This window comes from Olea europaea, chromosome 13, assembly GCF_002742605.1.
Source record: "Olea europaea var. sylvestris chromosome 13, O_europaea_v1, whole genome shotgun sequence".
NCBI lineage: Eukaryota > Viridiplantae > Streptophyta > Magnoliopsida > Lamiales > Oleaceae > Olea > Olea europaea.
In genome coordinates this window covers 15,421,900-15,446,240 of record NC_036249.1, presented here as the reverse complement: position 1 = coordinate 15,446,240, position 24,341 = coordinate 15,421,900, and the positions used below count along the sequence as shown (strand labels likewise).

At 40.8% G+C, this 24,341-nt stretch overlaps 1 protein-coding gene across 1 annotated transcript; it reads right to left on the bottom strand.

Annotated features, from left to right (window-relative positions):
- Positions 1 to 10,807: 10,807 nt before the first annotated feature.
- LOC111408233 lies at positions 10,808 to 13,592 on the bottom strand. The gene is made up of 3 exons (XM_023038023.1): positions 12,719 to 13,592; positions 11,160 to 11,702; positions 10,808 to 11,062 (listed from the first exon to the last, which is right to left on the bottom strand). Exons 1-3 carry the CDS (start codon positions 13,577 to 13,579, stop codon positions 10,961 to 10,963), a joined length of 1,506 nt encoding a protein of 501 aa, XP_022893791.1. The 5' UTR covers positions 13,580 to 13,592; the 3' UTR covers positions 10,808 to 10,960.
- Positions 13,593 to 24,341: the final 10,749 nt, after the last annotated feature.

The window sequence follows — 24,341 nt, the reverse complement described above, 5'->3', positions numbered from 1 at the left end:
ATATGATATTAGTTGTGATATGTTTTGCATGAAATTTTTACATTGTTCAATTAATTGTTACTATTTGAGTTGAAATTGACTTTCTGGAATTATTCAGGTACATAATAATGTTATAGCTTGTTTTGCTAATTGGGATATTTGATTCATATGAGCCCTTATGTTATTGTGAATCTTGTGGCTGTTTGGATATCCAATTGATTAGGTCGTCTGGTGATAACATTAATGGTGCAGAGCCAGTATGGTAGTGTTGAAATTAATGGTGAAGTAGTAACCAGTATGGTAATGATGCTCATTGTTGTTTTTGATTGTTCCCATAATTGAAAGTTCGTAACTATGACAAGAACTTTTTTATTTTTTAACTAGAAAACATGAGGTGAATAGCTGAACGTGCAATGGTTAAAAATGTGAGAAATGGAGAGGAAGCAGGGCGCCTAGGCGCCATGAGTGGGCGCCTAGGCGTTGGCCGGAGAAAAATGAGCAGCAACATGGCGCCTAGGCGCCACTCAGGCGCCCCGATACTGAAAGGAAGGCAGGAACATGGCGCCTAGGCGCCCCGATATAACTATATATAGCTGGTTTTTCCTTCCATTTGACTGAAGATAAAATAGAACCCGATTTTAGAAGAGAAACAGTGAGAAGGGCTTGAATAGAATTTATCAAGTAAGAGGTTGTTCTTCTTGGGTATAAATTCAAAGCCATTTTTTCTTTCTTTGCGATTAACTTGAGGCTTGTTCAAGTAATCCAATCCATTGTTCATCATTTATATATTGAAAATCATTTCTCCTCCAATTTCTTATCTTTGAAGTGGTTTGAGATTTTTCACATTTCAAGTTTGTTTGATCTTGGGCAACTTTGGAAGAGTGTTTTTCCCAATAATTTGGTATCAGAGCATCTTCTTAAATCAGGGTGGTTAAGCTCCGATTTTTGGTGAGTAAGCTTGAACTTTGTTGTGCACACAAGGTGTTTGTGAAAATTCCCAAGTGAACTTTGTTGGTTTATTTCCGGTAAACAAGTAGATAAATCATGTCTACTAGAGGAACGGTGAAGATTGGGAAGTATGAGATAGAGAAATTCAATGGGAAGAATGATTTCTCATATTGGAGAATGCAAATGAAAAATTTGTTAATTTCTCAAAAGTTGCACAAGACATTGTCTAACGAGAATTGGGAAGAGCTAGATCTTGAGGCATGAGCGTCTATCATTCTATGCCTTGAAAGAGATGTTACTTTCTTGGTTGATGGTGAGGAAACGGCAGCGGTGGTGTGGACAAAGTTGGAGACGAACTTCATGACGAAAACTCTAACTAATCAGATCTATTTGAAGTCCAAATTGTATACTTGGAAGATGGATGAAGGTACACCAATCCGGGAGTACGTCAACAAGTTTGATAGGTGCATATCGGACTTGAAGGACATTGATGTGAAAGTAGATGATGAGCATCAAGCACTTCTACTACTTCTTTCATTGCCAAAGTCTTACGAGAACCTAGTACAAACATTGATACTTGTGGGTGATAAAATTGTGATGGAGGACACTAGAACGTCACTTCTAGCGGATGATCTTCGAAAGATTGCAACTAGTGGCATGTCTACCATTGGTAACAAGGAGCAAGCTCAAGGATTGTTTGTAAGAGTTAGAAGCAATGTGCGACCAAAGGGTAAGGGAGAAAAATTTAGATCGAGTTCTAGACCTCTTGTGGAAAGGCCTTGTTTCAAATGCGGCGAGCTTGGGCATTTCAAGGCTAATTGTACTAACAAAAGGGGTTCGAAGAAGAACAATAAGAACAACAACAATGGGAAAGTGCAAGTCAAGCAAGATGTTAGCTATGCCTTGGAAGGAGGGGAAAGCGATGAGTGCTACACCATCTCTTGTGATGAAGAAATCTCCGGTAAGTGGATTCTTCACTCTGGATGCTTTTATCATATGTGTCCAAATAGGAAGTGGTTTACTACCTATAGAAGCACTGATGATGGAACCGTGTTGATGGGTAATAACCATTCCTGTAAAACGGTGGGGCTCGGTTCAATTAGAATCAAAATGTTTGATGGAGTGGTTAGAACATTGATGGATGTTAGACATGTTCCTGATTTGCGGAAGAACCTTATCTCTGTTGGTGCCTTAGACTCCAGTGGTTGCAAGATTGTAACATGGAATGGAGTGAAGAAGGTTGTTCGTGGTTCTTTGATTGTGATGAAGGGTATTCGTGAAGGCAATCTCTATGCTCTTCAGAGTACTACAGTTACAGAAGATGTAGCAGTTGGAACAAGTGGAAGTGGTGGAGACCCATGTTAGTGCACTCGGCTATGGCATAGGAGGCTTGGGCATATGTCTGAAAAGGGGCTAGATCTGTTAGTCAAGAAAGGTTTGCTAAAGAACTTGAAAAAGCCTTACATGAATTTTTGCGAGCATTGCGTGTACGGTAAAGCACACCGAGTTCAGTTCCAGCCAAGCAAACATAGAAGCAGAGGCATTCTAGACTATGTGCACACGGATGTATAGGATCCGACTTCTGTCACTTCCACAGGCGGTTCCAGGTATTTTGTTACATTTGTTGATGATTATTCTAGATATGCTTGGATTTATTTTTTGAAGCATAAGAATGAGGTATTCGACACTTTCAAGAAGTGGAAAGCAATGGTTGAAAACAGATCAGGAAAGAAATTGAAGACACTGCGATCTTATAACGGTACTGAGTATACAGATGGTGCTTTCAAGGAGTTCTGTGGTAAGGAAGGCATTGCGAGACACTGGACAGTTAGAAATACACCGCAAACAGAATGGGGTCGCTGAAAGACTGAATCGCACATTTCGAGAGAAATCGATGTGTATGCGATCCTATGCTGGTTTGGGCAGAGAATGGTGGGTAGAGTCGGTTGCAAATGCTTACTACATAGTGAACCGGTCTCCACATTTAAGGTTAGATGGAGATGTACCTTACAGGATATTGACAGGAGAACATGCAGATTATGAGAAACTCAGAATATTCGGATGCACAGCTTACTATCACGTCAACGAGGGAAAGCTTGATGTGAGGGCCAAGAAGGCTATATTCTTGGGGTATGCGGCAGATGTAAAAGGCTATCGCCTATGGTGTGTAGAGGATTCTAAGTTCATAATCAGCAGAGATGTTACTTTTGATGAGAACTCCATGATAGCTTCGTTGAAAGCTACAGTGCCCGATGGTGATGATGTTGAGACTAAAAAGTCTCAAGTTGTTGAAATAGAACCTAGAGATCAACCTGGTTCTAGGCATATTCAAGAGAAGCATCATGCAGACACTCAAGATGAGAGTGATGATGAGCTTGAACAAGAGGCGATTCAGCAAGAGAATGTATAGGCACAGCAACAACAACAACTTGCAGATAACTTGGCTTCCTCTAGGCCACGTCGTACTTACAAGCAAGTTCTAAAGTTGGGGTCAGACGAGCCTTTGAGGTACTATGGGCAGACAAATTTGTTGAGTATGCACTCTCGGTGGAGGATGATGAGCCTGCCACTTTCAAGGAAGCTATTTTAAACAACAATAGTGAGAATTGGTTGGCAGCAACGGAAGAAGAGATGGAATCACTTCACAAGAACCAAACATGGGAGGTTGTCCCATTGTCCATAGGTAAGAAAGCTATTGGTTACAAGTGGTTGTACAAAAAGAAAGAGGATCCTACCAAACTCGGTGATACAAGATTCAAAGCAAGATTAGTGGCTAAGGGGTTTGCACAAAAAGAGGGAGTTGACTACAATGAGATCTTTTCTTCGGTGATCAAGCATACTTCCATTCGGGTGCTATTGAGTATTGTTGCTCATCATGATCTTGAGCTGGAACAACTCGATGTCAAAACCGCCTTCTTGTACGGGGACTTGGATGAGGAAATCTATATGCATCAACCTGAGGGCTACAAGGTTGAGGATAAGGAACGTCAGGTATGTCGCTTGAGAAAATCACTATATGGATTGAAGCAATCTCCTCGGCAGTGGCATAAGCGATTTGACTCCTTCATGCTAAAGCATGATTTCTCCAGAAAGTGAGTATGACTATTGTGTTTATATTCGAAAACTTCGGGGAGGTAACTATATCTATCTTCTTTTGTATGTGGATGACATGCTTATCGCTTCGAAAAGCAAGGTGGAGATAGATAGGTTGAAATCTCAACTTGGTAAAGAGTTTGAGATAAGGATATGGGGGCTGCTAGGAAAATACTGGGTATGGAGATTAGAAGAGAGAGGACGAACCGACGAATGTTCTTGATTCAGAAAGGCTACATTGAGCGGGTTATTGCTAGGTTTGGGTTGCAAGGTGCAAAGTCGGTGGTGACTCCATTGGCTCCACATTTCAGGCTCTCTGGTAAATAGTCTCCTACTACAGAGGAAGAAAAGGTACGCATGGATCGTGTACCTTATGCTAGTGCAGTTGGCAGTTTGATGTATGCCATGGTGTGTATACGCCCAGATATTTCACAGGCGATTAGTGTGGTCAGTAGATTCATGGCGAATCCGGGAAAGGCACACTGGGAAGCTGTGAAGTGGATCCTGAGGTACTTAAAAGGTACCGCTGATACGGGTTTATGTTTTGGTGGAGATGCATGTCATATAAGTGGGTTTGTGGACTCGGATTATGCAAATGATCTAGACAGACGACGATCTACTACTGGATATGTATTTTGCATACATGGTGCCCCAGTTAGTTGGCGATCGATGTTACAGGCTACAGTTGCTCTTTCTACTACAGAGGCCGAGTATATGGCCATGGCGGAGGGAGTGAAGGAAGCAAAGTGGTTGTGGGGTCTTCTAGATGATTTGGGGATTGAGCAGGATTGTGTGGACTTGTGATGTGATAGCCAGAGTGCGATTCACTTGGCTAAGAATCAGGTGCTCGAACCAAGCATACCGACGTCAGGTATCATTTTGTGCGTGATGTCATAGAGGAAGGTGATATTTCTCTCTTGAAGGTACACACAAATGAGAACCCAGCAGACATGTTAACCAAAGTGGTAACGGGTAGCAAGTTTCAGCATTGCTTGGACTTGCTTCACATTAGTCCGTGTTGATATGCCCAAGTGGGCATGGCCCTTCGGGGCGGGGTTGAAATGAGGTAAAGAGTATATGAAGGTGGAGGTGAACTACGGAGGCTTGATCCCGAGTTTTGGGTACGTAGGCAACCGTGGTTTGAATGGTGCAACCGAGTTTGGCGCTTGCTACCTCTTCTTGTGTTCGTCCAAAATTTGAGATCTATCAAATGATGTACGAAGTGGAGAATTGTGAGAAATGGAGAGGAAGCAGGGCGCCTAGGTGCCATGAGTGGGCGCCCAGGCGCTGGCCGAAGAAAAATGAGCAGCAACATGGCACCTAGGCGCCACTCATGGGCGCCTAGGCGCCCCGATACTGAAAGGAAGGTAGGAACATGGCGCTTAGGCACCACTCATGGGCGCCTAGGCGCACCGATGCAGATCCGAAGCAGCAACATATCGCCTAGACGCCCCGATACAGCTATATATAGCTGGTTTTTCCTTCCATTTGACTGAAGATAAAATAGAACCCGATTTTAGAAGAGAAAAAGTGAGAAGGGCTTGGATAGAATTTATCAAATAAGAGGTTGTTCTTCTTGGGTATAAATTTAAAGCCATTTCTTTCTTTCTTTGGGATTAATTTGAGGCTTGTTCAAGTAATCCAATCCATTGTTCATCATTTATATATTGAAAATCATTTCTCCCCCAATTTCTTATCTTTGAAGTGGTTTGAGATTTTTCACATTTCAAGTTTGTTTGATCCTGGGCATCTTTAGAAGAGTGTTTTTCCCAACAAAAAATTTTGTTTGTGGAATTTTATTTCTGTTTAATTGTTCGAATTTGTTTCTGTTTCTTGATTTACCTCTTAAGCAAATTTTGTGAATTTAATGCTTAGAGATTACCTCTTCCGTAACTGGCCCAGAAAATAATGACTTGAAGCCTATTTTTTTTTGTGGAACCATTCTTTTCAGGAGAACTATTCCTCCAAAGGTAAAGAAAGAGCTACACTTACACTAGACCAAATCAATGGATAATAATCCTCATTGAAGCTTATTTGCGTGAGCATGTGGAAGGCAATAGGCTGGGAGGGATGTTCACAACACACACACTTGAGAAAATATTGCAAACAATAAAGAAAGAGTTTCCACACATTGGATGGGACAAGGACACGATCCAAAATCACATGAAAAACATCAAGAAATCTTGGTCGACTTGCCATGATGTGTTTAAGGATGGATTGACTGGTTTTGCTTGTGATCAAACTAATTCAACCTGGCTCGCCGAACCCTAGGTGTGGGACAAACTTATTGAGGTTTTGCATAAAATATACTCCTCTTTCTCTTAGTAACATATTTTTATAGAATATTTGTTTGGATCAAGATGTCTATTCTTATTTTTTTTAACCTAACTTCCATAAAAAGCATAATTTCTTGGGATTTTGTAGTCAAATTCAAATGTTGTAGAATGGAAGAACAAGCTCGTATATAATTATGACAAGTTATGTGAGCTTTTTGCAAATGATAGGGTCACTGTGGAAGAAGATGATACCCTTGGGGGTGTGGAGTGATAATTCTCTAAAATGCTTTCCTTTCTTTTTAGAATGGAAGACAGAGAGAAAAAAAAAATATAACACACTTGATCCACCACCAAAGCTAGAGCCGATCTTGAGGCGAGGCAGATGAGGCTTGCGCATTAGGCCAAAAACCATAGGGGGCCTCATTTCCTTGGCCCTTTAATTGCAGACTTGCAGTCGCCATTGTTGCAGCTGGAAGCTTGGAGTTGGAGAAAGGAAGATGATGTGTTACTTGGGCCATTTTTTTTTAAAGATTGTGACCTTTTATTTTGGACTTTTTTTTTTTAAATTAGGCCCATTATATTATGAATTGATAATAAGTTAAAATGTTGGCAACTTCTCTCCCGTTATCACTTCTCCTAAATCGGCAATTGCAAACCCTATTGGCTATTCGGCTTCCAAATCTGAAATTGTGGGTGAGCAGCTCCCCATCCAAGTATGTGAGCCGCCGGTGCATTGTTGTCCTCCACCAGACTGCTACTGTCTCTGGCCTATCCCATTTTTTCGGCAAATGAGTTTGTGGATTATGGGTATGTTATGTCTAAGTTCTTATCTGCTCTAGCGATGTAAATTTTGTTGGTGAATTAGCTTCACTGCATCCATATGATAGATGAATGAAATAAGAAATTTTCCCATTTTATTTTTGCAAATTTTTTTTTCCTGAAAATGTTTTTGGTCATGTTTTATATCGGCTTTTTTGAAGAATGACTTCCTTTTTTTTTTTTTTTTTTCTTTTTGCAAATTATTGTTTTAAGTGTCATTTTTTTGCCATTTGCTGGTTAATGAAATGAAATCCTTATATTGCTCTTATGGGGCATGTTTATTTATTTTTTGATTAAAATTAAACTATTAACATTCAAAGAGTAAAAAAATGTGAAAGTTATGTGTCTTTTTAACAATCAAGTAAAAAAGTTGTTTTATTGGTTAGTTTTAGGTTAACAATAGGTTGTATAATTCACTATTGAATTTGAATCTACGATGGTTTTGGGGGCCCACTTTACGAAGCTCGCCTCAAGCCCTGAAGATCACAGGACCGGCCCGGACCAAAGCCATCGGAAAAAACCATCATAATCGGCGTCATCACACCCCAACCACATCTAATATACGTTTCCAACAACCAGCAGCAAATTTGGAAGATTTTGGATCAGATTTGCATCAAAATACAATAGGCACATATTCCAACGCAGTCAATTTAGCACCTTTCGGGTAGAAACTTGTGATGAGACCACCACTAATGATCTTAGAAGGCCCAAAACCCATGGGATAGTTTCGGCACCATCCAATTCGACCGGTATCAAAACCTCGAATTTCATACAATTTATGATCCTCCAAACCTACACAATAAGCTACATAGATTGGATATTTTTATTGCCCATGACGAGACGATGCTTTGACAGAATAATCAACTTGATCGAATGCCAGACACACCTCAAATCGCCCCAAACGTGAACTCCCAACTAGCTGCGAAAACTCAAATTTCGACTGCTACCGATCTCATCCCCGATAGCACGCCTCAACACCATGTTAGCATGAAATTCTGCAACCCTATAAAAAATCAACAAATTCTGAGTTTGGAGGTCAGTGTGCTGCCAAACGCAACCACCGAACCGTCGACGGCGGCTCCTTAACAACGATCCGACACTTTTTTAGTAGAATGTAGTCCCAATTAATCTGTACACAATTTCATCATCGAATTTGGCGACTGAGGTCTCAACGGTGCCCAGTCAATAGAGGTATGATAACTTTTGTTGTATGCAAACTCAATCAAGGGAAATTTTCTTCCAATGTCCCCCAAACTGAAGGATATAAGTTTGAAGCATATTCTTCAATATTTGAATTGTTCGCTCAGACTGTTCATCTGTCTGAGGATGGAAAGCCGTATTAGATTTTTCCTTAGTTCGCATAGTTTGGTGTAAGATTTTTCAGAAGTTCGATGTGAACTTTGGATATATTTGATACGATTGAAATGGGGCACACTATGTAACCTTACTATCTTATTCACATACAACTATGCCAATTGATCGTTTGAGAATGCCATCCATGATAATATATGAGCCGATTTGGTGAGTCGATCCACAATGATCCAAATAGCCTCATGACCTTTTTTTGACTTTGGGAAACCGACCACAAAATCTATCGTTAGGTGCTCTCACTTTCATTTCAGAACTTCTGATGGTTCAAGCAACCCTGATCGTCGTTGATATTAAGTGACGTACTAAATACCTTTCGACATACTCAACTATATCCCTCTTTATGCCTTTTTACCAAAATAACGCTTTAAAGCTTGGAACATTTTTGTACCACCTAGATTACTGAATAAGGAGTGGATTGAGTCTCCTCTAGCATTTCCTTTTTGGTATGCATAGATGTCATTAATAATACATGGTCTTGACCTTATCAATGGTGAAATCCGGATCATATCACTAAGCTTTTATATCGTTAAATTGTTGATTTCCACTTAAATTAAATTTGGAACTTGTTATTCATCCATCAGGAAAGAAAACATTTGAATGTCGATGAATTTACAGTGTAAAGTACAAAGTAGATGGAACAATGTGGTGAAAGGCTATACACAAACCTATGGAATTGATTATATGGAAACATGTGCCATTGTACGTAAATTAAAAAAATATATTATATGAGTTAAAACAATCTTCGAGACCATGGTTTGGATGATTCACAAGGCCCGTGACATCCTTTGGTTATCAACAAAGCAATTCAGACCATGCTCTATTCATGAAGAAAATGCAAGGATTACTGAACTCATCGTTTTATATAGATGACATGGTGGTTCGAGGAAATGATATGGAATAAATGAAGGCTTTACAAGAGTACTTGCTCAGAGAGTTCGGAATGAAAGACCTAGGTCTTTCAATATATTTTCTTGGCATCGAATTTTCTCGATCTAGTAAATGAATCTTCCTTTCTCAAAGAAAATATGCCTTAGGTTTATTACATGAGCTTGGAATATCAGCATGTCAAACAGCTGATATACCAGTAGAAGGTTTCAAGTTATGTATTGAAGTTGATCAAGTATCAGTTGACAATACTGTGATAATAAAGAAACATATGATGTAGAATATAATCCAGTTCAATATGATTGAACAAAGCATGATGAGGTAGATAGATTTTTCATTAAGGAGAAGTTGGATAGACAGATTGTGTCATTGCCTAAGATCAAATTAGAAGCTCAGTTAGTTGATATCCTCACCAAAACAATTTCAAAGCAAGTGTCATCAAAATTTCTAAGCAAGTTGGGAATCTGAGATATCTATGCATCAACTTGAGGGGGAGCGATGAGATTGAGTCAAAGGTTTCTTGTAATTATCATTCCGCTCTTAGAGCTTGCTAGTATGTACAAATGTTTGGTGATATTTTCTAATTGTAGGAGATTATGTAGCCAAATTAAAGGAAACTAATTGAAGGGTTCATCCCTATCTAAACCATTGTATATGCTCATTCCAAGTCATCAATAAAAAAATTTCTTTACCTATTTCCAGACAACATTCAAGCATAAGTCGAGAATTCAGGTAGAAGAAATATGGGAAAGAGAAGGAGACAGCCCCTTGTGTTTCCCATGCTACGTTCATCTCGAATGTGTCCGAATTTCGATGCAATTTGAAATTTTTTTACACGAAGATTATATGTATCAATATATTTATTTGTAGTTCAAATATGGAGTGGAAACATCGTAAGTTCTTTGAGACTTTTTGTCGAACACGTTCAAAAAAAATTTCCTTTTGTTTTACGAAATTTGTTTGTGTTTTGATCCCAATTTATGCAATTATCAATGCAATTGAACACCAATATCTAATTTTAATTTAGCACTTGTTTGGACTTCATTAATAATAGATTGGGAAAAAATGGATTTTAGAACAGTGATGTTTGGAGAACGCATGATTGGAAAATAAGAAAATGCTTTGAGTTTACGGCTGACATTATTTTACTGAAGATTGTGTAGTTGAAAATAAGAAAGAGAAAAATCCATTCCTTTCAAAAATGGAGCCCTAACACAGGCTTGTTATTCCTATATGAATCAGGTACCAGCAGGACATGTTAGTTCAACATTATGTCAATGTTAGTGGAAACAAAATGAACTAAAATCTTCCTATTGCAAATTTGATTTACACAGTAAAAAAAGAAAACAAAAAAGAATAAATGAAAAATGAAAAAAAGAATATATTAAATCTAGTTAGTGACATTGAAAATTGATTCATTTCTGAATGTTCCTTTGATGTGCTTTCTGTGTTATAAAGATGAATATATTTGTCCTTCTGTGCTGATTTCCATGAATAACGTCCTTGGTGTTGACAATTTCGCTCTTACGCTGCCATTACTCCCCAGGGAAGTACGGAGGAGTGAAAGAATATCAGTTCTACTGTTGCCATTACAATTCGTTAATCTCACCTGCTCTGCAATTACCGACCCATAAGTACATAGGTGAGTTCTTTTTCGAAGGTAAAATTCTACAACAATCCCTCCTTGGTGACTGCAAAAACCGAATGGATTCAGTTAGTTGCAATGAAAATTAGTTCTTGGTATTGAATCATTGAACGAAAAGATTCACATTCAAGTGCTGAACTTACCCTCTTCCAACGGCTGCTATCAGGCCTTTTCAGGACGACTATGGAATCGAGTTTTTCAGGTGGTTCACTTTTCCACCGGCAATACGGATATGATTCCTTGTGACGGTTGTAAACGCCAATTATTTGTCTCCTCTTTTCATCGTATTTCGTTGTGTTCATGTAATACAAGAAAGGCTTCTGGCAAGGGTGCCTACTGACAGGCCTCGTATTGAATGCATATGCCGTGTAATCAGCTCTTCGATACCAGTTAAGAAATGTTCGTGTTGGCATTTCCAGCTCTCTTGGGGAAATGATTCCTCGAATGATTTGAACGACAAAGCCCCATGAGACGGAGATTGACCAGTACCTTTGCTTATCGTAACAGATTGATTGCTGAATTATGCTGGCGGAATCTTGCTTGACAGATTCAAACAGGTGTTTGAGGCCCTGAACTCGAGTTTTGCCTGGAAATATTGGATCCACTACATCCAGATGGTGAAGTGACACCAATGGAGCCACGGGGTGAGCTCCCAAGAGGCCTAATAGGTTTCCATACACATCATACTGCATTTCAAGAGAACAATAATTATTGTACTTGCAAATACTAGGTCTGAGATTCCTACTAAGCCGCTGTTTGACACAATTCTTTTTTTATTTTCAAACTTATTATAAACCACACATTCTCACGATAAAATATTCTGCACGTAAATAAAAAACTTTTCCTACTTTCTAATCACATTTATCAAAAATTCACTATTTCAAGACTCATTTTTCCTAAAAAAAAAGCTTATTTTAATGATTGTCACACTGGGACTAAATGTATAAAAACAGATTCAGTTCAAATGTATGCATTGTCATTGAAGAAAAATGACTATGATCAAAGCAATGTGACTGCTAACTATGATTTCCGATTTATAATTTGATACATTTGCTCTTGCATTATCTGCACAGTGATTATAATGACAATGGGTATCTAGGAGCATGCTTGGTCTGGTTTAATTGCTAACAAAGAAGTCAGAGTGGCTTTCTCCGACTGTTATTCTTGTCACTGCCAGAAAAAAGTTAAAAAATTAAAAATAAATAAGGATGAAATTTTTGGATTTATATGCCAAACCAAGAATGCTCTGTATTTCCTGTGCAAGGGTCTTTCACCATCTTTAAGAGGGCTTTATTTTGACAGTAAAATGCTCGTGGCTAAGCCACTAAGACTGAGACAGTTTATACGCTTCGTTTCATCCCTATTCCATATCAAGCTTCTCTTCAAAGAATCCCTTCCCCAAACTCGACTTAAAGCACCTATAAACTCACTCATAAGAAACTCGTCCTACCGAGTCTTTCGAGCCTATCCTTTTGCCACAAATCTTGTAAGGCGGGGTGTTATTTCCTAAAGTCTTCATTTTTCTAATTTACAATGTTGTTCCAACTTATATACACAACTTGCCAAATGCACAACTTATAACATTTTCCAATGCACTCAAGACAGTATAATGTAGAAAAACACAGTACTGTCTAGTCTATCCAATGTTATATACCTTAAAAAACAAAATTTGCTATTCGACTTTAATAACTTTTAGACTTACTTGATGAAAACCAATTTCTTTGGTAAGTGGGACCCCTAGCTCAGCCATGCAAGCCTGAATCCTATCATCACTGCCATATAATGAAGGATACCTTTGTATGCATCCATCCTGAATTTTCTCCAGCTCTTTTGCCAATGGATAACTTATGGCAAATCCCCCTCCACCATAAGCCATTCCGTATGAGAAAAATATGTTCTGAATATGACTTTCTGAAGAACTCCCAATATAATAAAACTGTTTGTGATCATATTTAGAAAGCACTCTCAGCACATTTTCAATAATAAAAACTGTGTCATCATCCCCCATAACAAACCACCTCACATCTTTCACTCCCAACCTTAATGTCTCAGAAACAACCCTAGAAATCCTCAATGCTGATCTTTTACCCTGTCGATTTGTGTACTGGAATTTCGACGTGTCTCCAGAAATCCGAATCTCAGGCAAATTGCCTTCATCTTTACTGGCATTCACATTGTTATCTAACCATACCACCCCTCTAGTCTCCTTCGGTCTCCACCATAACTTTATGTACTCTTTCCTTTTCTCCCACAAATTTGACGATGCAGCAATCCCAAAAACGACGTGTTTAATCTCTGTATCACCTTCTGGGGTCGTATAAGGGGTAATAACAGGCTGCACCGGTGGTGGCTGCTCTTGTTTCTTACTTCCATCAGAAGAATTGTTAACAGGCTGAGGAAGAACCGTTTGAAGATTTTCTTTCGCAGATACGTCTGAAGTTTGTAAAGAACATTTGGGATATTCGTCTTTACGAAGAATAAGCTTGGAAGAGTAAAGTACGTAGACTGTTAACATGGTGATAAACAAGCATGTGACTGGGTTTCTGAAGCTGCTGAGGCCCATTGGCGGCGACGGGCGTTGACAAGAAGCGCTCATTTGGTCTTTACAGGCAAAAATAATATGTTGTTCATAAAATTAAGCTAATGGAAAGCGGGCATCAACTGAGAGATGATCGGATCTCAATGGAAAAAGTAAGACAAGAAAATGTTTGTTAAGAAATGAACGAAGGGAAAGGCGGGTATGACTCTAATCCAAAAATAAAACGTTTAAACGTTTAACACGCTATTTATTTTTCTTAAGGAAATCAATTAATGCATAACAAAAATATACCATTTCAAGAAATAAATCAACATATTATTATGCTAGTGAATATTGGTAAAATTGTTGATAAAATTGAAATAAACTTACTATTACATAGATCTTTTTTTCTTAATTTTAAAGAACAGTGTTTATTTTTCAGTTTAGTAATTAAGCCGGCAATGTAATAATGATGACAGCCGTAGCACTACACGTAGAAGTAATTATTTAATTTGTTAATTGGATTTCACTTGACGAAATTGATAAATGAAATAAATTTGAGTGAATGGAAAAGTAAAGTTGGATTCAAATTATCAATAGATTAGTTGATATACTGGTTAACTCTAAATATCATTATTTGAAAGAATGTTAATAAGTTATATAGAATTAATGAATGCATGGTAAATTAAAATCCTTGGTAATGTATTTTAATTCATAGTTATCACACTCTTGATCATTTGACTCAAAAGAGAGGGTTATTGAGCCACTAATTAACCGTGGGGTCCCATGTTCAAACGTCACTTGAATTCATAGTTCTTATTGCCCCGCTGATTAAATTTTGGATTCTAAGTTCTTATTTGCTTCGGTGGGATGAATCCCATCTACCGATCTTGGTATCAATGTGAAAATTACCGACTGTCATCGATTTTTGAGAGGGGTTAGAAAGATAAGGGCAACATAAAAGGTATAAAAACCAAATCCCATTATATTGTTTTGATTAAGACAAATCAAAATGTTTTATATCTTCTTAGAAAAGGAGTTTTTTTCATCGAGGGTGATTCATGAGTTAGACTAAGGCTTGTTCTTAGTTTTTCGAGTCATGTGATGAAAAAGACTTTCTAAATGGACTAAGTACTTAAAAACATTGATTTGTGTTACGCCCCTCACTAATCCAACTTGGCACGTCTAGACTACTCCTTAGAAAGGTACCACGTGTCCTATCGAAGTGATCTGACGGCATTCCGAAGTAATACTAGCCTTGCTCGAATGTCTACACTAACATGCTGCTAGACACAAGCATCAACCCAAGTAATTGCCGAGGCGTCTCCTCTTACCGAAGTGTGAGGAATGTCGAGGCACTTAGCAACAGAGGCCTCTCCGCCACTAGTTTCAGAGATATATTTTTGTGTCAGGATCCTCTTTTATCTTCATGAATTGATTGATGTGACATCTCAGCTTTATGTCGACTCACAACTCAGAAGACTTAATTACCCACTCGTTCTAGAAGCAACTGATTGACACTTACGATTAGACGCTTCATACCGTCAGATGCATACACGTGTCCCACATCCAATGGTGCTTCTTGCCTATAAATACCAAAGGTTTGACAAGAGACAGAAGTAATGAAGCACACTCTAAAATACTTGGCACTCCATACACAAGTATAATATTTTCTCCTTCCCACCCTTGTACAATTTTAGCACCGCTCCGATTACCATCCATTGACTTGATCGTAGGAATGTATGAGGCTGCCACCACCCCCGCTGGTTCCGACCGTGTGCGTCTCACCGTTTGCTACTGTGCACAGGGAGGAACACGTGGAGTGACCCTCGGTTGGCCACGTGGAAGGACCAATTTGCGAGGTCAACAGATTGGCGTCGTCTGCGGGAACTTCCGTTTAAGAGTTCTCCATTAACCACCCAAAAAAGCCACCAAAAAATCAGTAACTCACCTTGAAAAAGGGACATTCTTGAAAAAGAATCCATGTCACTATCCACGATCCAGTGCTAAACACCCTTGAAAAATGAGTGGAATAATGAGTTCTAGCGATAAGGATGCAAATCCTGAAAGACTAAGGGATGCCTCTGAAGAAGAGGTGCTTCGGACAAATGTCACTCACTGCAGACCCCATCACCTGTGTCGTCAAGGTGAAAGGATAACAATGGTCACGACAGGAATGACTCAAATAGCTACAGGTTTGAGAGACATCGCATCCCAAAATATTGAGAAGCACGAGTTCTTCATGCAAGCACAAGGCCAGTAGGCTTTCAAATGCCACAAGGGCTCTACCCAACCCAAGAACAAATTCATGCGTCTTATGGCCGAGGCCATTTGAGTTAATAACGGGAACACCCCATTGAAAAAGAAGTGGGAGTAGATGTCACTTCTTATGCACAAGGCACTCAGTGGCAGAATTACAGCTGGGAGAAAACTTTCCACCAGAATACGAGCCACAGAGGTCAGTTAGTGTCTTCAACCGAATATGGCAAAACCCTAGCAATAGGGTCCGCTCTGTACAAAGACCAGCTAAACAAGAGCAAGAAGAAGAGCATGAAACACCTCCTCCGCCTACAAATAGGCATGAAAGAAGGAACTTAGTAGACTGGGGGAGTCGAGGAAGAGCACCTTCACCTCTCCAGGACTCAAAGGAACCATGTCGATCTTATGAGATAGACGACGATGACGACAATCTTCCTTTTTCCTGAGAAATTCGAAGCTTCTCGATGCTCATAAACTTCATGCCCCCTAAAATTTCGAAGTATGAGGAAAAATGAGACCAATAAAAGCACCTCGCCAAATACATGACTCAAATGAACCTGAGGGGAACCTCACCGACATTAAAATGTCGGGCCTTTCATCTGACCCTTACCGAAGCTGTCGAAGTGTGGTACAGTTGACTACCATCGCTTAGCATTATGAGTAGGCCAGATCTGAAGATGGCCTTCTTGAACCAATACCTCTCACGTAGAAAATGAGAGGCCCAGTGCAATGCCTCCAGGTTATAAGGCAGGCTCCTGGAGAAACACTCAAAAACTACCTTGCTAGGTTTATTGATGAGATAACTTATTGCAAACAAGTTATAGATAGGGAGGCTCTTTCAGCTCTGAAGGGGGGCTTCAACATGAACACCCTGTTTTGGCGAGATGTGCGAAGCAGAAATCCTACTACTTATGACGAACCAGTAGAGATGATGAGAGTGAAGATCTTCAATGAAGAAATGATTGACCATCAGAATCGCGTAGCTTAAGGACTCCTTCCGCCTCAGAGACAGGTAGATTGAGGACCGACAGCACACCCCGTCACCCAGCAATGGACCAAAGCAGGGCACACAGTGGCTCCCACATCCTGACAAGCTTTGGCCTCTGCTATACTAAACGCCGTCCCAGTGTTAGTATATGAGGATGCAACTGCTAAAGTAGAGACATCAGGGGGGATGCCTTGCAAAAATCGACGTAAGAAGAAACAGGCAAATCAGCCCTTGGAAGGAGAAAAATATTGCACCTATCATCGGTTCTTTCGTTACGACACCAGTGAATGTAAAGACACTCTGCGATCCTCACAGAGAAGTAACCCGCGATCCTCGAGGTGGTCTACCTCTCCCAATAAGGATGCGAGATGACAAAGGGACCAGAACCTAAGAGAAAGGAAACAAAAAATAGGACTCGAGGAGAGTCTAGATAAAGAAGTCAGGCTCAAGCAACTGATGGTGAACCGATTCGTGAAATTGATATAATCATTGGAGGTCCTCACGTTGGAGGCAGCACTAGGAATGTACAGAGGAACTATATAAGGGACGCAAATGACCCACCAATGACTAGCTACATTGTTAATACAGAGGAACTATACAAGAGACGCAAATGACCCACCAATGACTAGCTACATTGTTAACCAGTCCCAAGAAGTTAACAAAATGGCCCCAATCACTTTCTCCCAGGAAGATGCTCAAGGTGTATACCACCCTCATTGTGATGCCTTGGTAGTAAGAGCCATAGTAGCTCGAAACAGATTTAAGTTCATGCTTGTTGACAATAAAAGTTCGGTGAACATACTGTTTGGCTCAACTTTTGATAAAATGTAAATTGAGCATGGCTTGATCTCTATGATCGACCCACTATACGAATTCACCGGTGACAGTATCTTCTCACGAAGACGGATCACCTTGCCTGTTGAAATGGGATCAACCCCCTAGTGTCCTACCACTTCATGGAATTTCTAGTGGTGGACCACAGATTAGCTTACCATGGAGTACTAGGCCGACTTTTCCTAAAGAAACTTTGGGCTATCACTTCCATTCACCACCTATGTATGAAATTCCCAACTGAGCATCGGGTTGCCACGGTTCGAGGTGACCAAATAGGCTCAAGATCATTTTACCTCAACTCTTTGCAAAAGTCTGAGCCCCACACATAAATGTCATTATATCTGATATTGCAGATGAAGCCAATCTGGATATAGAAATGCTTGACGTCCCTGAATCGAGGTTTTTGAAGAAGGGCACCTTCTGGATGAACTGAATCCTCGAATCATCGAGTCTGAGCCAAATGCAACCCCAATGAAAGAATTTGAAACTTTTCCTGCCAGCTCCTAAGACCCCACTCAGGTCTTGCAAATAGGAAAAATATTGCCTCTTAAGATCAAAAGGAATTAATGAACTTCCTTAAAAGGAATTTGGACGCTTTCGCATAGAGACATGAAGATATGGTGGGAATAGACCCAATGGTTAGTTGTCACCACTTGAATATCAACCTCACTTATGTACCACATTGGCAGAAGATGCGAGCCCTCAATCTGGAAAGATATGAGGCGCTCAAAGAGGAAGTTCACAAACTAAGCCATAATGGCTTTATCAGGGAGGCCACCTATACAAAATGGATATCCAACCAGTTTTTGTAAAGAAACCTAGTGGGAAATGAAGGGTATGTGTTGACTTTACCAACTTGAACAGAGCTTGTCCAAAAGATAGCTTCTCCCTCCAAAGGATAGATCAACTTGTGGATTCCACAGTTGGACATGAACTCCTAAGCTTCATGGATGCCTATTCAGGGTATAATCAAATCCCCATGTTCTGGTTTGATAAGGAGGCCACATGTTTATCACAAACAGATTATTGTACTGCTACAAGGTGATGCCCCTCGGATTGAAGAACGAAGACGCCACATATCAGAGCTTGGTCAACGTGATGTTTGCAGACCTCATTGACAAAACCATGGAAGTCTACGTGGACGATATGCTGGTAAAAAGCCTCAAGGCAAAGGATCATGTAAGTCATCTCGATAACACTTTTCAAATTCCAAGGAAATACAAAATGAAGTTGAACCCACTGAAGTACACCTTTGGGGTAGCATCAGGTCAATTTTTGGGCTACATTGTCAATCAAAGAGGGATTGAAGCAAACCCTAGAAAGATAAAGGCCCTGCTAGAGATGAGGTCACCTTAGAAGCCAAAATAGGTGCAAAGCCTCAACGGACGGATTCCTGCACTCAGCTGCTTCATCTCCAAGGATACCAATAAAAGTCTACCCTTTTTCAAGGTTCTGAAGCAGGGAAAAAAGTTCCAATGGATGGAAGAGTGTGAGATAGCCTTCCAAGAGCTGAAGAAGCACTTGGGAGAGGCACCCCTACTGTTGAAACCTAACCACGCAAGCTACTTCTGTTATATTTGGCGATTTCAGAAGAAACAGTTAGTGCGATCCTTGTCAGGGAAAAAAAGACACGTCAACTACTAGTGTACTACATAAGTAAAGCTTTAATGCCAGTAGAGTCTTGCTACCCAGACATAGAGAAGCTTGCACTCTCCCTTGTTATCGCAACAAAGAAACTGAGGCCATACTTTTAGGCCCACTCCATTGAGGTTCTAACCAATTTTCGCTGAAAGAAGTGCTGCAGAAGACAGACGCTTCGGGTCGCTTACTCAAATGGGCAATTGAACTCAAAAAGTTCGACTTCCTCTTCAAAGCCTGAAACGCCTCGTAGAGTTTGGTAAAGCTCTAGAAATGGAGACAACCATGGAACTAGTAGAGCCCCTACTTGGAACCTCTTTGTGGAAGCCCATAATCTAAACTATGCAATCAAGTTCGACTTTAAAGCCTCAAATAATGCTGCCAAATATGAGGCCCTTCTAGCCGATCTTAGGATGGCCAAAGAAATGCAAGTCAGGAGACTCTTAGCCAGCAGCGATTCACAGCTAGTGGTGAGTTAGGTCAATGGCAAACTCACAGCCAAGGACAATAGGATGGCCGCTTATTTGAAACTAGTTCTGAACCTCATTCCCCACTTCAAGAAGTTCGAACTAGTTCAGGTTCCTCACCTCGATAACACATACACAGATGCCCTATCCAAACTGGCCAGCAGCAAGGACTCCGAGTTACTAAAGATTGTTCCAATTGAGCGCCTACCAAAGCCTTCTAGTCCAAAAGGCGAAGAGGTGATGTATATTGAAGGTATCCCATTTTGGATGCAACCCATTATAGCCTATCTCAAAGATCAATCAGTGCTAGCCTCGAAAAATGAGGCCAAGAAGTTGAGAAGAAGGTCTGCTCACTTCATCTTCCAGGATGACGTTCTATATAAAAGGGGCTTTACATCGCCCATGCTTCGATACGACGGAGGAGAAGAAGGAATGTACATACTAGGAAAAATCCACAAGGGAGTATGTGGAATCCACTCCGGGAAAACGGCTCTGACACATAAAGTGCTTCGATAAGGTTACTTCTGGCTGACCCTGAAAAGAGATTCTTGCTAGTTTGTCCAGAAATGTGACAAGTGCCATCGATTCTCCAATATTCAAAGACAGTCTTCACAGAGCCTCTCTGTAGTCACCAGCCCCTGGCCGTTCTCTAAGTGGAGGATAGATTTCATTGGCCCCCTTCCGAAAGGAAGAGAAAGCGCAACTTTCTCCATCGTCGTCATTGATTACTTTACCAAGTAGGTTGAAGCTAAACCCTAGCAAAGATCACCGAGGCGAATACCACAAAGTTTGTCTGAAAGCACATCATCTGCAGGTTCAGCATTCCCCATTCCCTCGTGTTCGACAATGGAAGGTAGTTCGACAACAAGAAGATGTGAGATCTGTGCGACGAACTGGGTATAAAGAAGGATCTCTCAATACCCTATCACCCCCAAGCAAATGGGCAAGTTGAGGCAATAAACAAAATGATCAAGCACACCCTGAAAAAGAAACTTAACACCTCAAAAGGAGCATAGGTCGATAAGCTTTCCCATGTCCTCTGGGCTATCTACACAACTAGCAGAACTGCAACAGGACAGACCCACTTCTCGATGACCTACGGAGTCAAAGCTATGAGCCAGTTGAGATGAGGACCCCTCGCATCGTCGTATACATTTCAATGAGATCAGCAACGACGAAGCACGAGTGTTCGAACTCCATCTCCTAGAAAAAAGGAGGGATTTCTCCCAAGTTAAACTTGCCACATATAAGAAAAAGATGACTGATACTACAACTTGAAGGTCAGAAACCAAACTTAATGTTTGAGTGACTTGGTACTCAGAAGGGTGTTCCCAGCGTTAAAACCAATAGCTCTGAATTGTTTGGGCCAAACTGGGAAGGCATCCCGACTCGAAACTTATCAGACTGAAGACATGGCAGGAAACATGATGCCTCATCAGTGGAACATCGAACACTTGATGAAGTACTACCAATAAATGTATGCTTCGAACTAGACATGTTCTCATGTGATCCACCGTAACTTATTCCTATTTGACTAAGTGCTGAAATTGCCTTAGCTTATGATAATGCTAAGTTTAAATTACTTATGAAAGCTCAGTTCGTCATTATATTTTGTCTGTGGAATAATTGTTTTGTGCTTTTATTGGTTATTGTTGGTAAGTAATGCTCGATTTTTACTTAAGCGCTTATCCAATCACAATAATACAATTACAAATAGTTCAACACAAATGGAAGAGGTCATAACACTTCTCAAAAAATTTCATTTCATTGATATGAAAATAATTACAAAAGGAGGGCCGAAGCCATTAATTAAGCCCTAATCTACATGATTACGATCGTATCCTCCACATCTAGCCCAGCCTCCTAGGGAGCCTCCTTAGTAGGTGTAATGTCTAGCCAACCTCTGGTAGGCCCACCGAACTCTATTTCCAATACAGATATGTCCAGGGTTGGGTGGACCTCTCTTAGATGCTCCAGCATTGCTTGGGCATTCCACGAGGCCCAGAAATTGGCAAAAGTGTCGTACAAGGGATGCTCTTCAAAGTGGTTAATGAAGTGTTGCAAAGCTGATTTCCCTGTCGCCTTCACCTTCTCCTTGAGGGAACCGATCTACTCAACCTGGGCCTCCGTCCGCTACTTTAGCTCGACCTTCTCTGTGTTCGAGGCCTTCAGAACCTCCGTAGCTAAACGGTGTTGCTCATTGGCATGATCAAGTCACCTAATCAGAGTAGCCACCTGGCACTCTGTCTCATGGAGCTCCTTCCTTAGCCTCTCTACATCAGCATTAGCCCTCTCTAGTTGGCTCTCCACCTTTGCCCTCTTCCTCTCCGCCTCAGCCATCTGGGCCTCTGCATCTCTGAAGTGTAGGTTTGCCTCCAGCCGCTACGCCAGGTCAATTTTTTTTGCTCTGAGATCCTTCACCAAGTCCTCAAGTTGGACACTAGTGCACAGTTGGCAGCAACCAAGTCCTACGCATTGCAGGACGCAATGTGGTCCTTCCAAGCATCGGTCCAATACTTGTTATGGACCACTGCCATGGCTGTGGTCTTCTGAGAAAGAGCCTCCAACACCTCCCACACCAGCTGCTCATCATTATTGCCCAAGAAGTCCATCTCCTTCTCGAGACGAGCCCTTTTTCTCTTCGATTGGCCCGACACTTGGGTAAGTGGAATGGCCAGAACCTGAGTAGCAGCAGTGGCAGAAGTAGCCTTGGGAGAAGGGCCACCTTCGCTTTTATAACGACCCTAGTAGGGATCGTCGTTTGGCGCAGAACAAGACAACCCTCACCGCTGTAGGCCCCTTTACCGATGGCCCTGCAACTTTTCCCCCTTCCTGAAAAGAGAGGTCTCGGGGTCCTCTTTCTTTTCCTTCTCCTCCTCTTCGCCAACTACCAGCTAGAGCTTCTTGCTCGCAGCCACAGGTCTTCAGTTTGTTTTTTATAAGCCAAAGAGGAGGTCTTCAGGGCCCTCGCTTCGACCATCATCCTTTAAATCACCTTAAAATCAGGCTTCAGAGGCCTCTTCTTATTGAAGTCAACTACAATGAAACACAAGAAAATTAGTATGAGTTCGAAAACACACTGTAACGAGGCCACTTCAAGAAACTTACCCTAAGAAGCCATTAGTTCATGTCCAACAAAGTGGATGTTCTTTTTGATAAGCTCGTTGTATGACCTCCTCTTCGACGGAAGCTGATAAACGATGCAAATTGTGTTGAAATCCTCAACTGAAAATTCACACTGAGGAAGAGTACCTATAAGGACAAACCAAAGTTAGCATTCGAACTGAAATGAATAACATAGGAAAATACAAATCCAGTAGTTACTAATTGCTGAATGCTTAATGGGGATCGTAAGAGGTGCCAAGGGGTCTCCCTCCATTGTGTCCCATCTCTTGGAAACCCAACACCACGAGCTCTTTCAATCCTTGATAGAGCTCTGCAGATCGAGCACAAATGAAGTATGGAAACCCCATGAGGTCAGATATTACCACCCCCTGGTCTTATCACCCTCACCACTACTTTAGGAATATACAGGGTCTGGAAAATAGAAAAGGGCATCTCTATCCCATATGAAGCCTCCCTCCACAGCATCCATGACCCCACCATTTGGCTCCAAGAGTTCGGGTTAAGCTGGGTTGGGGCTAGCCTGTAAGATCTGAGGATTAGCGAAAGAAGGGGTAGATTAGCAACCTAAGACCAACCCTAAGGATCGCCTATCTTACGGCCACACGTCCCGACCTTAGGTAGCAAGCTCTAGAAGTATCAAATCTATACTATCTAGTATCCTATTCTTTCCTAAGTCTATCGAGGTCGACAAATTTAAGCATTGAGGGATGGTCAGATGCCCCTAGTGGATCGAAGTGTCCACAGGATTGTAGGTCATCTCCATATGTTCTCTTCCCTAATATCGCCTCGAAAACTTCAACAGATGTCGCCAAAATGGGCTCATCTACCCTCACTATCTCGAAATCTCTCCCAGAGGCCCCACTACGCTTAGAAACCATTTTTTGAGAAGAAGAAGATGAAAATCTTGAGAAAATACTTACAAAAGTCAATTGAAATTTGGCTTTTACTTCAAAAAAAATGATCAGAGTTTGGGAAAATCATCGAGAAACTTTGAGAACGTTGAAAGGTTGCTAGAGAAGCTTGAAACCACAAGAAGTTCATCGGAAATCGCAAGAAAATTAGAGAGCAAGAGTTTCTCTAAGTTTGCAAAAGTAAAAGCTTTGATTGGAAGTAAGGTGCCCTTTTATAGGGAGCCTTAGATGATTTACACCGTTGAATTCAAACCATTGATACCATCACAAATTTAGATCGTTGAAATTAAATACAAGATTTGATTAATGCCCAAGATCTAGCTATAACTCTCACGCAAGCACCAAATGCGTTGCCTCAAGCTGTCATAGCCGTTTGACATACGTCTACTTGGAATAGGCATCACATCCATACGTTTACTTGGAAATACACGATGGCCATCACATCATTTAAGATTACAAATTACACGCTTCGAATTGAAACTCCTCAGCTCCCCAAGCAGAGTCCTGTGTGGGCTATCGCCTCAATCGCAGAGTTGCAAAAGCTTTACAAAGTTTCAAGCCATCTCCCAAGCGTCATCCCCTGT